Raw genomic sequence first — 13284 nt, forward strand, 5'->3', positions numbered from 1 at the left:
GCAGGACAGGCGCAGGGAGAGGAAATGAAGCTGGGGCGCTCAGGACAGGACGGGCGTGAGGAGAGGAAATGAAGCCAGGACGCTCCCTGTGCAGGGAGATGAAACAAAGCTAGGGTGCTAGTGGCAGGACAGATGCGTGGAGAGGAAATGAAGATGGGCTGCAAGCGGCAGGACGGGCATGGGGAGGGGAAACAAACCAGGGCTGCAAGCATCAGGACAGGCATAGGAAGGGGAAATGAAGCCGGGCTGCAAGCAACAGGACGGGTGTGGGGAGGGGAAACTGGGCTGCAAGCAGCCCAACTTCTCTTCCCCACACCCGTCTTGCTGCTTGCGACCTGGCTTCTCCGCCCAGCGCCTTCCCTGTCGCTAGCCTTACCTTTCTCTCTGGTGCATGAATATGGAGTGGGGTGGAAGATGGCATTAAGCATGGTGAAAAGGCCGTTCAACCCCGAACTCCAGATGCATGGCTTGTTCTGTCCTCTCCACACTGCAGGCATCTGCCTGTGGTGCAGGAGAGCAGAAAGCAAGCCACGCAGCCGGAGCTCGGGCAGGCTGCTGTTGTTGCTGGCCCTAGCTGCTGCTCCAGGCACCGCCACAACATTCGGCTTCTGTGCATGTGCAACAGTCAAAATCTCATGCAGATATCCTAGGGGCAGCGTAATTTGGGCAAAAATTGGCATTTTTTTTTTTACTTCCATGCATGCACAGAAGCAAAAAAAGGTACTTTTTACCGGAATCGGCCAGTTGCATGTGCATGGCACGTGCACACCCAGTGGCAATAGAGCAGGCCTACATGCTTTGTTTCCACTGCTGGAATGGCATTCTTGGCGTTCCGGTTTGTAGCCCAACGCTAGATGAGTAAAATAGGGGGGGAAATCTGTCTACCAAAATTCATCTGGCTAGCATCCTTAGTCTGGTCAGCTTCAGCACATTATTTTATCCCCTGGTTAGGGCTGGAAAAACATTATTCACCGAGAGTACCAATGAACGAACATGCAAGGTTAGAGCTGGGAAGATCATTAGCATCTAGTTAGGGCTGAATAAAAGCTTTGAAAAAGAAGCTACATTCAGAGTAGAAGACACATCTAAGTTTTCAATCTCTTTTTAGGGACCAAAAATGTGCATCTTATACTCCAAAAAATACGGTACAGAGAGAGAGAGAGAGAGAGAGAGAGAGAGAGAGAGACAGACAGACAGACAGATAGACAGACAGACAGACAGACAGACAGAGACACACACAGAGAGAGAGACAGAGATAACTTGATATATATTACACAGAGAGAGAGAAAGAGAGAGAGACACACACAAAATAGCTCTTTGGGAAATGAGCCATTTCTGGCCTCCAGAGGGCCTTGAAAGGGAAGGCCATTTTTGCTCTCCCCGGGCTCCCAGAAATGCTCTGAAGACTGGGAAGAGCAAACAGAGCAAAAAAAAAATGTTCAACTGGAAATTCACAAATGGAACTGGCCTCCAGGGAGTGGGGAAGGCTATTTTTGTCCTCCCCAGGCTCTGAAGTTTGGGGAGAGCAAAAAATAGGCCTTCCCCGGCCCTCTAGAGGCTAAAAACAGGCTGTTTCCTGACTCCTAGTGTTGTAAATATTCCTGGTCAGTTGGAGGATGATGAAGAGCTTGAGGACTCTGATACAGGTAGTCTTTATGAATTAGTGGTAGGCCCTTGGTTACAGGTATTAGAACAGGTGGAAGGCCAGCCACAGGATGTTGCTATGAGTCCAGAATCTAGCGAGGAAGAGACAGACATTTGCTGGGTTAATCCTCAGTTCAGAAGGGTCCAAAAACGCAAGGAACAGGTGTTAGGAAAAAGATATTAAGGGGAGGAATGGGTTAAATACAGGAGTGATGTATTTGGCACATCAGGGGGCCAGTGGGGAAGAAGGGCGGAGTTTCAATGTTGTACTTCCCCAATGAAATTTGTTTCAGTTTGGCTCCAGAGCGAGTAAGTTTATTCTGGTTATTTTGCAGTCATTCCTGCTGTTTTTGAATCATGCTGTAAGTACATAAATCTTGGGAGACGGAGGAGGCTTGAAGGAATGCATGTGGAATGTAATTAAGAGAGATAAAGGGAGAAAGGAATGTGCCAGTCTGTATTGCATTTTGAATATGGAAGTGAAGAGAATAAAAATGGAGTTTCTTTGTTTATGAAATACTGCATTCAGTAAGCGTTATTTGTAATAATTAAAGTTCTTCCAGAAACTAGAACACCTAGTAGGCCCAGAAGGCCCAAAAATTAGTTGGCTGGTGCACACATGCGAACCATACCCAGTGAAGGGCTACCAAATCTTTTACTACCACACTGTGGGTGTGGCTTATTGAGGACACCCTGCATTTTCTTTCAACATCTTTCAGTTCAAATTGGAGGTTCTAAGGTAGAGCTCCATTTTCGCTACTCCACAGCGTCTCCCCTCCCAATCCGGGCAATAGCCCACCCCCTGGTCATAACTTAGCTCGCATGCCCACCAATATAGCTCTATATGACACTTGTGGCACATGTGCCATAGATTCACCATCACAGTCCTAAAAGATATTATTACTGTGAATTAAGATATATGCTTTTGTATGTATCTTGATGCAAGCATAACTAAGACAGATCTTTACATTTTCAAACGTCTGACTCATGAAGAATCATTTTCTTGGCACAGAAGATTACAGACACTACAGGCATGGTTCCTATAGAATCGGTGTTCTTAAAATAACCTCACTTGGAGGGAAGAGAGAAAAATTGAGACAAAGTTTAGATGCTACAATGTTGATAGCATACTATTAGTTAGATTATGATAGAACTGCATTCAATAAATACATTCCATTTTTATACCTGTTCTACTGTTATACTTTTGAGAATATTTTTGTTTTAAAAAAATAAATCATTAAGTACAAATACCTTAATGAAATCAAACAGTGAACTTTCACTTCACTTTACTTTTAAAGTGGCATCATTAGACATGGCAATCATTTGGTTATTATCATACCAAGACCTTTATTAACTGAAATAAAGTTCCTCAAAACTAGTGTGAATTTGCAATACTGATGCAAAGTATCTTGCTATTCAGAAATCAGTTTAAAAAAATATTGTACTTTAAAAGTGGATTGGAATTATAAGCCTATGATATTTGCAGAAAGCAACAAATGAAAAATGGAACTCTTTCTTTTTACTAAAAGTATCTGTTCCTTTAATGAATGCATCAGAAATTATTTTCTTTAGTAACATTTTGATTTCTCTTCTTAACTTACCATTTTGAGAAGAGCAGCATGGCCAGAGAAGAAAAGTGGCAACCAGGAGCTGCCAGCCCTTCATAGCTCTTCAGGCAATGTGTGAACCACCAAACCTCAGTTTAGAGGTTTGGCTTTATCAGCTGATTTCTCCCATCTCTTCCTCTTTTTGTGCTTGTTTGTTTGTTGTCAAAGAAACCAGGAGGAGGTAGTATTACTGGAATAAGAATATGATCTTGACAGGTAACAAACGACTCCACAAGAATTTTGTGAATAAACAAATTGAGCAATAGTTTAGTTTTTCAGACAGTCCTTCCATCTCTTCAGAAGGAAAAATAACCACTTTAATAAATTATGAGTCTTCCCTAAATCTTCACTAGCAGCAGCTAATAGCAAACCGGAAGTCCGGTAGTTTCCTCATTCTTAAGGTCTTAACACTGTATTTTTATTGCAACCCATCCAGAATCCATCAAGTGAGATGGACAGTGTTGAAATTTGATTAAAAATTACATTTGAAATCTATTTTGCATTTATGATGTCAATAATAGGAATCAAGTGTTGCAGATATCCAATACTTATCTTAACTAATTCTGGAGTTTTACAAACTTCAGCCAAATATAGTTAATCATTATCCAATCATATCAGGGAGACTGTTTATCTTAGTACCGGTTCCCCCCCCCCCAAATTCTGCAGAACTAGGGTTAGGTTGTATAAATATCCAGAAGGTCAAAATAGTATCAACTTCCAAGAAATAGAAGAACAAAGGAAATTAAAAAAGATGTTGCCTCCTTATCAGAATTATACAATATCTACCTTTCCCTTCTTACTTAGGTTGGTATAAGAAGTATTCTTTTCTGCCAATTCTATCTATTCTTTCTGAAGATAACAATATGTATATTATCTATTAAATGTAGTTTGAATTGAGTCAACAAGATCTCATCATCTTTTTCCTTTGTTGTAAACAGTGTTTCTCCTTCCCAGCAATTACAGAACAGAGGAACTGGCCAAGGCTGCAGTCAAATAAGAGGAGCCTGAGACCAGGCCTAGAAAGTAGTTTGAGAAAAGTATCTACAGTATAGGGATTCTCAGTCATCATGGTTGTCCCAAAGTGCTTTTCCAAAAGGCAACTGGACTTTCCCTTGAAAACATTTTGCTCCACATCCAAGAAGCTTCTTCAATTGTAAGTGAATGGTGGGGAATGGAAACATTTATATTCTTTGTAAACATTTTGTCATTATCACTCTGAGGTTTGGTTGCTAGCTCTTTTTCTGGCACCTTATAGTGCCAATTTCTACTTTCTGCAGCGTTAATATCTGTTGTGGTTGGCTCTGGCCCAGCTCCTGCCCCAGGGAATATGGAAGTAGATGCAGGGGAACTGTCAACATGTCCTAGGCCTGGTTTGTTGCTGGCAGAGGCAGATAGTGCAGTTTCCTCGGATGAAGAAGAAGGTGGGAGTGACTTGGAAGAGGGGGGCTTGGCACACAGCCTAGGAAGCCAATCTTCATTATCTTCGGTCGCTTCGGATGAGGAAGTCTTGGACCCACGCAGGCACAGAGTTATGCATAGAAAAGACCAATTGAGGACATATTACAGGAGATAAGAGAGACCACCTGTGTTTGGGTGGGGCTCCAGTAATTAGAGCTGCTGATACAAATAGCAGCATGTGGGCTTGGCCGTTGTGGAAGATTATCTGATTGCAGTTCTTCAGGATTGTGCCTCCCTGTTTCTGAACTTTGTTTGTGGATTTTTCATGCCTTTGAAACCAAAGCAGAGTAAAGTATGTGTGTGTATTTCACTTCATTGGAAGAAGGAGGGCTGTGACGTTGCATATTTCTTTTAACATTTGATTTAATTGGTAATTCAGAATTCATAGGACATAACTAGAACATCAGAAAGTACCCCTATATTCCAAATCAAGTAAAATCTTCAAAAGATTTGCAACTACTGCGATTACCATTGGCTCATAAAAAATTGTGAACTTTTTGTTGCAATGGTAATGTTGTGGTTGGCTCTGGCCCAGCTCCTGCCCCAGGGAATGTGGAGGTGGATGCATGTCCTAGGCCTGTTTTGTTGCCGACAGAGTCAGGTAGTGCAGTTTCCTCGGACGAAGAAGAAGGTGGGGGTGACTTAGAAGAGGGGGGCTTGGCACACAGCCCAGGAAGCCAATCTCCATTATCTTCGGTCGATTCGGATGACGAAGTGTTAGACCCACGCAGGCGCAGAATTATGGATCAAAGAGACCAATTGAGGAAATATTACAGGAGATAAGAGAGGCCACTTGTGTTTGGGTGGTGCTCCAGTAATTAGAGCTGCTGATATAAATAGCAACGTGCTAGTTTGTCTGTTGTGGAATATTATCTGATTGTTGTTTCTTCAGGACCGTGCCTTGCTGTTTCCAGACTTTGTTTGTTGATTTTTCATGACTTTGAAACCAAAGCAAAGCAAAGTGTGTGTGTCTCACTTCGTGGGAGAAGGAGGGCTGTGACGTTTCTTCACAGCTGCTAGTTAAGTACTTAAGGACTGATTAAGGGGATTGTACAGCCTACAATATTGTTTTGGGACGAGTGCTCTTTGCAATACAAAAAGAGTGCTTTGTTTCTTTTGAATTTTGTGATAAAGAACTTTGTTTTTGAATTTTCAAGTGTGTGTGTGTCTGAAATTTATATCCTTGAATTTTCAGAAGACTCATACCATAGAGCCGGGCAGAACAGGTAATAGCAAACAAATCAAGCAGTAGTGCGACTTTTCAGGCAGTCCTTCCAATACTTCTTCAGAAGAAAAAAACTCCACTTTCATTCCAGTGTTGAGCAATTCTGAGCTTTTCCAAAGTCTTCAGTAGCAGTCGCTAACAAGAAAATTATTATATATGACTTTTATGAAAAATTCTTGGCAATGGAAACCATTTTCTCATTCTTCCATGTCTTAAAACTGTATTTTTATTTTATTGTAAATCACCCAGAGTGAAAGGGCTGTGAAAAGGGCACTGTAGAAATTCAATGATAAATAAATAAAATTTGATATGTCATATCTATTTTATATTGATATCAATATTTATAGAAATCTCGAGTATGTAAATATCCAGTTTTTTTCTTAAATTATTCTGGAGTTTTACAACTTCAGAAACATTTAATTAAACATTAGAGAATTATATCAGGGAAACTGTACAATTTGTTACCTCTTGTTTTTTCACCAAATACCTCAGATCTAGGATTAGTTTGTACTTCAACAAATATCTAGAAGGTCAAAATACTATCAACTCCCAAGAAGAGATGTTACTTACTTATTAGAAGGATACAATATATATTCTTCTTTTATTAACAAGGAAAATTCCATTTTACAAGGAAAAATGTGATTTTACATTTTATTTCATTTTTTCCTGTTTTGTCTTTTAGAGAAAATATTTGCATATATTTCTTATATTCAAAAGTCTCATTTTTGTAGGTATACAAAAACTCTTTGCTGCAAATTCCATTTAGCTATGAAGAAAACAATATGTGTTATCTTTCTCATCCAACTTGAATTGAATCAAAAAGATCCAGTATTTTTTTTCTTAAATGTAAACTACAGGTCCCCAACCCCCACTCAATGGACTGGCATGGGCCATAATAGCCAGAGAACAGTATGAAGAATGGGCAGATTTTTCTGAAAGTTGTCAGTGGAATTCCTCCTCAGATCTAGCCTCTTCTACGAGCCTCTTTGGATATGAATAACATGAAAATAGGGTAACGATTAAGGAGTTCCTGGCAAGAATTTCATCATTCTGATTGGACAGCACTAAATACTCCCTTGGTAGAATTTCTAAAAGTAAATAAAATATACAAAGTCTTCCTGCTAAATGATTAACTACATCTATACAGACTGAACACAAATAGAGTTTTGCTTATATAATATACCCTTCATATGTGTTGATTTACATATCATCTCACGTGACGTGGGTGGTGATGTATTAATGTCTTAATCAAGCACCTTACACACTGAACATTTTGTGAATCCTATTAAATGATATGTGGGCATTGGTTTCCTAAGATGGCTCCCTTGAGTAACCTTTGTCTTCAGTATCCCCATTTTACAGGGAGGGGAATTTACATTCAGTTAACTTTTTCTTTGGATCTTCAGGGCTGCCAGACTTGGTGGGTGGGCATGCTGTGGGAAATGGGAAAGGGGTTGGATGGTGAGGGTGCGAGATGCATAGTCCTAGCAACATTCTTTCCCTGGGAGTCAAGGATGATCAGTTTGCACCTGGAGAGAAATTACTGAGGAACAACTCCAGTTAGGATGGTGATGAGCTGGTTGGGACATGTGATGGACATGTGAGTGTAAGGGAAGGGAATGACTTTCCTTTGGATGAGGAAAACTAGGGAGACTTTTAGATCTCAAATGTGTCAATGTGATATCTCTAATAAAATGGAACTTTGAGGAAATACCTGCCTTGGAATCTTTCTTGGTTGGGAGTGTTACTTGGTATCCTGACATCCAGCTTCTTCCCCCTAATATGGTAAGACCTCTTCAGGTGGTATCAGGGGAATATCCCCTCTTACAAGCTTCCAGTGTTTTCCTATCATACTTGTTCTGCAGTTTATACATCTCTGAAGTGGGAATGCCATCTATTTTTTCTTTTACCTAGACATTCTTGCATTCAGGACCTCCAAAAACCTTTGGTCTTTCTTGCTTGTGTCTTTACATAGAACTCCACACAATTCCACACCATATTTCTGGATTCCAAACAATGATAGTAGCAGCCACCAGATTACGCAATTTGCGCATAACTGCTACTGTGCCGATCGGTTGGGTGGCACCATTTTTTTTCATTTTTTCAGCTTTTTTGCTTTCTGCCCATGCCCAGAAAGCAAAAAGGCACCAAACTCTCATGAGGGGATGCTCATGCACGTTAGATTTCAGTGATTTTTTGCTCCCATGCATGCAGAAGAATTTGATGCCTGTTTCCTTCCTGTGCCTGCACGGAAGAAAAATTGTGTGATGGACACATTCACAAACGAGCATGCGGGTGCACCCAGATGAAGAGGATATGCACGCAGCACACGGGTTTGCAGGTAAGTGCAACCCACCACTGATTCCAACCATGGGAGGCAAGCTTTTGTAATTACAGATAGTCCTTGACTTATGACCATTCACTCAGCAAACATGTCCACGGAAAGGGGTGGCATACAAATCTAATAAATAAAATAAAATAAAATAAATAAATAAAAACATTCAAAGCTACAATGGCACTGAACCAGGGGGACTTCCAATGCTTCACAAACTTCCAGCTTTACAGCATCCCTGTTGTCACATGATTGTAATTTTCTATACACCCTGAAAGCTTTCCACCAGTAAAATCAATTGGAAGCCAACAGGAAGTTGGAAGACACATTCATGGTAAGTCTTTGCATAACAACCCAGGTGGTCCTTGCTTCACTATGACTGCCAAAATAGCTGCTCCTAATGATGATTTTGTGCTCTACAAGTACAGGTAGTCCTTGACTTGCAACAGTTCATTTAGTGACCTTTCAAAATTACTTCTCTTAAGAAAAGTTACTTAATACCGTTTTTCACACTTATGATCATTGTAACATCCCCCATGGCATCTGATTTACATTCGAATGTTTGACAACTGATTCACATTTATGATGGTTGCAGTCATCCATCATAGAGTCATGTGATCACTTTTTCTGACCTTTTGACAACAACAAGGAAATCAGATTCACTTAACAACCTGTTACTAATTTAACATCTACAGTGATTCACTCAACAAATGTGGGAAGAAAAGTCATAAAATGGGGCAAAACTCACTTAATAATTTTCTCACTTAACAGCATACATTTTGAGCTGAATTGTAGTCATGAATTGTAAGTACTTTGCCATTCTGTGATGGAAATTCTGATCCCAACTACCACTGTAAGCTAAGGACTTTTCATTTATTATGCTTTTATTTATCAAACAGAGCAGCTAAAGCTGGGACATGCCTGTGTTTGGCTAATTCACTCAGCCTTCTATTCTTTAAAAGCAAGAATATCACCTCCTTTTGTTGTATCTTCCTGTAAGCAGTTTCTAATGATTCCCACACATGATGCAGTTTTAAAGATATACTTTCTTCATTGTTTTCCCCATAGAAAGGCCTGCAAGCATTTAACTATAGCATCAGATATAAACCCCACATGCTCACCCATCATAGATTCCTATGACAATCATCTGTGTGTGTGTGTGTGTGTGTGTGTGTGTGTAAGATTTCCAAGTCAATATTTGAACCAATAGGGCCCACACAATATTGCTGGACCAACTAGGTAAATGATTTACCCTACTCTACAGAGAATCATGGAGAGGAGATTAGAAAGAATGTTCAGAAACAATTACAGAAATAACAAGAGCAGAAAGCTTTTATAAAGCCCAGGAAAGGAGATAATTATTAGGAAAAGGATAAAACTGACTTCCCCTGACTTGCAAGGAGGGAATGTAAAAAAATTAGCAGATTTGCAAGATACTTATACTATGGTCTATCTCACGAAAATTTAGTTCTGTTTTTCCCATGGAGCTGATTTTTTGATCCAGTGTACTTAATTGGGTAGAAATCTCTTGCAACTTTTGCAACATCTCTCTGACCATCATTTGCTTGGCATTATTGTCATTTAGTAGATGACCTGTGTCTGGTCCATTTTATTCTTCTGCACCTCTTGCAGAGCAGAGATTCGTTTATTTATTATATTTGTTTGTTTTGTCAAGTACCAGTGCATATTGGTGGTATACAAATATATAATATATTCATGTACATAATACTGTACTAGTAAAAAAGAAACATTCGGGCAGGGGATGGAAGGTAGGCTGTTGCACTTATGCATGCCCCTTACTGATCTCTTAGGAACTGGGAGATGTAAACAATGGATAGTCTAAGGGTAAAGTTTTGAGGGTTAGGTGATGATACTATAGAGTCTGGTAGTGAGTTCAATGCATCAACTACTTGGTTATTAAAGTCATATTTCCTGCAGTCAAGTTTAGAGTGGTTTACTTTAAGTTTGTATCTGTTGTGTGTTGTGGTTGAAGCAGAAGTAATCATTGACAGGAAGGACATTGTAGCAGATGATTTTATGGCCTATGCTTAGGTCATATTTAAGGCGATGTAGTTCTAAGCTTTCTAAACCTAGGATTGTAAGACTAGTTGTGTGGGGTAATCTGTTGCGAGTGGAGGAGTGGTGGGCTCTTTTGGTAAAGTATCTCTGGATATTTTCTAGAGTGTTTATGTCTGAAATGTGGTATGGGTTCCAGACAGATGATCTGTATTCAAGGATTGGTCTGGCAAAAGTTTTGTATGCTCTGGTTGGTAGTGTGAGGTAACCGGAGCAGAAGCTATGTAGGATTTAGTTAGCAACTCTTGAAGCCTTTTTGGCAATGTTGTTGCAGTGGGCTTTGGCACTTAGGTCATTTGAGATGAGTATTACAATGTCTTTTACAGAGTGAAGGTTGTCTGTAAGGTATTGTTTATTCAGCTTGTATTTGGTGTTCTGATTCTTTTTGCCAATGTGTAAAATAGAGCATTTTTTGGTTGAGATTTGGAGCTGCCAGATGTTTGACCATTCAGACACAAAATCAAGGTCTTTCTGGAGAGTAGCTGTGTTATTGGTGGCGTTGAAAAGTTTTATATCATCGGTGTGAGGAAGACACCCCAAGATATGCATTTTTCTATATACCCTAAGAGTGTTCTAACAAGAATCCCATATGTCTTAAGCGCCTTTATAATGTTAACGTTTTATTAATGGTCCTAATCAGCAGTTGCACATTGCAAAAAGATCATAACTGCATAGTCTGTACTTTTCTCGACTTCCTCTTTTCCTTGTCTGTTTGTTAAGCAACTGACTTCTGGAAATATACACACATCGGGAATTGGGAAGTGAAATATCTGAAGGCTAAAATATCTATATATATCAATAAATATAAGTATCACGAATCATGAAGCACATTTATGCTGCATTTATCCTGACCTTGTCAATATTCCACCATGTAATCATATTTTTCTGTTGATTTTACTTTTTATTTCCCCACGCGAACATGTAACCCAGATCATTGGTCCATGCAATTACACGCTTGTTCATCCTACTTTTCCGAAAAGGTATAAGAATGTAACCAAAAGTGTTAATTGTTATTCAGATTTTCTTGTTTTACTTCTCAACCTTGCAAGCAATAAACCTGAGTTTCTCTACCTCCATGTGGTCTCTATTTCCATGAACATATAGGGTTGTTTTTCCTGCAACAGGTGAAGAGAATACAGTTGCTTGCAATGTGATTGTAAAGGTCATTTATATAGAGTATGGAGAGTGTTGGTCCAAGTATGCTGCCTTGGGGTGTGCTACTCTTAACCGGGATTAGATATGGCACTCCCTATTTTGACAACTTGTTGTCTGTTTGATAGGAACACAGTTATCCAACTATGGAAGGATCCTAAGATGCCGTAGGATTTGAGTTTTAGAAATAGTTTGTCATGAACCATTGAGTCGAAGGCTTTACAGAAGTCAATGTAAATTGTATCTATTGATTTGCCCTAATCGAGATGTGTAGTCCATATTTATTTGTTTGTTTGTTTGTTTGTTTGTTTGATTGATTGATTGAATTTTTAATGCCACCCTTCTCCTTAGACTCAGGGCGGTTTACAACATGTTAACAATAGCACTTTTTAACAGAGCCAGCATATTGCCCCCACAATCTGGGTCCTCATTTTACCTACTTCAGAAGGATGGAAGGCTCAGTCAACCTTGAGTTGGTGATTAGATTTAAACTGCTGACCTGCAGATCTAGCAACGAGCTTTAATGGCCTGCAGTAATGCACTCTACCCACTGCGCCACCTTGGCTCCATATGTTTTTGCAGTGAAGGAGTTGCAGGTTGCAAGATAATTTTTTTCTGAAATTGAACTGTTTGTTAGAGAGTAAGTTGTTAGTTTTTAGGTGGAGGGTAATTGATTGGTTTATGATTGATTCCATGACTTTGCATGTAATGCGACATAGTGAGATTGGTCTGTAGTTTTCAACTAGACTGGGATCTCCTTTTTTGAAGATGGGGATGACTGTTGCTTGCAACCATAGCTTTGATAGTGAGTTGGTCTTGAATGATTTTTCAAAGATTATGCTTAGTGGTTCAGCTATGGCTGTGAAAAACTTTTTTAGGAAGTATGCACATAGACCATAAGGCCCAATTGATAGAGAAGTTTAAGATCACGTTATGCTTTTCAAACATTGTCTTCTGTGAAGTCTATTTGGGTTAAGTCCTTGTGAGCATTTGAGCTGCAATTAGTGAATTTTGGGGATGAGCCATTGCTGTTAACAAAGACTGAGCCAAAGAATGTGTTGAAGAGGTTAGCTTTGGTTGATTCATCATAGTATTATTTGTTGTTGGGTCCTTTTAGTGGTGGGATGGGTCTTGAGTCCTTGAGTTAATTAAACAAGTAAATAACTAAACAAGTTATTATTTCTGAGCTGCTTTTCTCCCCAGTGTAGCACTTCCCTAAAAAGTGCTAACTGAATGTTAACTAATTCAGTTTTGTTGTCTTAGTTGATTGGAACCATTCACCTGGCACTGCTACTGACACCTTAATCAGGTTTCAGGTAAAGGCTTCTCTTTGCCTTTGAAATGATTCCTGAGTTGCACTAGGTAAAGAGTGCAGGCCTTCAATGTATACTTCCCTTGGTGTGCATGCTTACTCTCTTCCCCTCAAATGAACACAACTATAAACATTCTCTTCTTGTGAATTATCCCAACATCAGAGTGAATATTCCAAAGGGTGGGGAACAGGATTAAAGGCTACAAGGTCAGCCCTTTTATCTGGCTTCATTGTGAGTCAAGTTCCAGAAAACTTTCCCTTCATTTGGGCATATGGGGTCATATCCATCTGATGCTAGAAAGCATGGGTTTCATACTCTATGGTCACATGATGTATCAGGGCATTTTGGGATTTTTTGCCTTTGCGTGGGTATGACTGCTAAATGAGGGCTCCTTGTATAACATTAGCTGTATCAGCTGTTGACCTACAATAATCTAGCAAGTCAATTAATGTTTATAAAAGGTCATTGAGATAATAT

At 39.7% G+C, this 13284-nt stretch overlaps 1 protein-coding gene across 2 annotated transcripts in view; it reads right to left on the reverse strand.

The window, feature by feature from the left end:
• Nucleotides 1-3773, reverse strand: part of LOC139155876 (complement factor H-like) — a 96606-nt gene extending 92833 nt beyond the window's left edge. The window contains exon 1 of one of the 2 annotated variants that reach the window (XM_070731218.1): nucleotides 3246-3773. In XM_070731218.1, coding sequence (XP_070587319.1) covers nucleotides 3246-3309 — 64 coding nt within the window. In that variant the 5' untranslated portion in view covers nucleotides 3310-3773. The remainder of the gene's footprint in view (nucleotides 1-3245) is intronic. The other variant, XM_070731219.1, reaches the window with a different exon arrangement.
• Nucleotides 3774-13284: the final 9511 nt, after the last annotated feature.

Source organism: Erythrolamprus reginae, unplaced genomic scaffold (genome assembly GCF_031021105.1).
Source record: "Erythrolamprus reginae isolate rEryReg1 unplaced genomic scaffold, rEryReg1.hap1 H_8, whole genome shotgun sequence".
Classification (NCBI taxonomy): domain Eukaryota; kingdom Metazoa; phylum Chordata; class Lepidosauria; order Squamata; family Dipsadidae; genus Erythrolamprus; species Erythrolamprus reginae.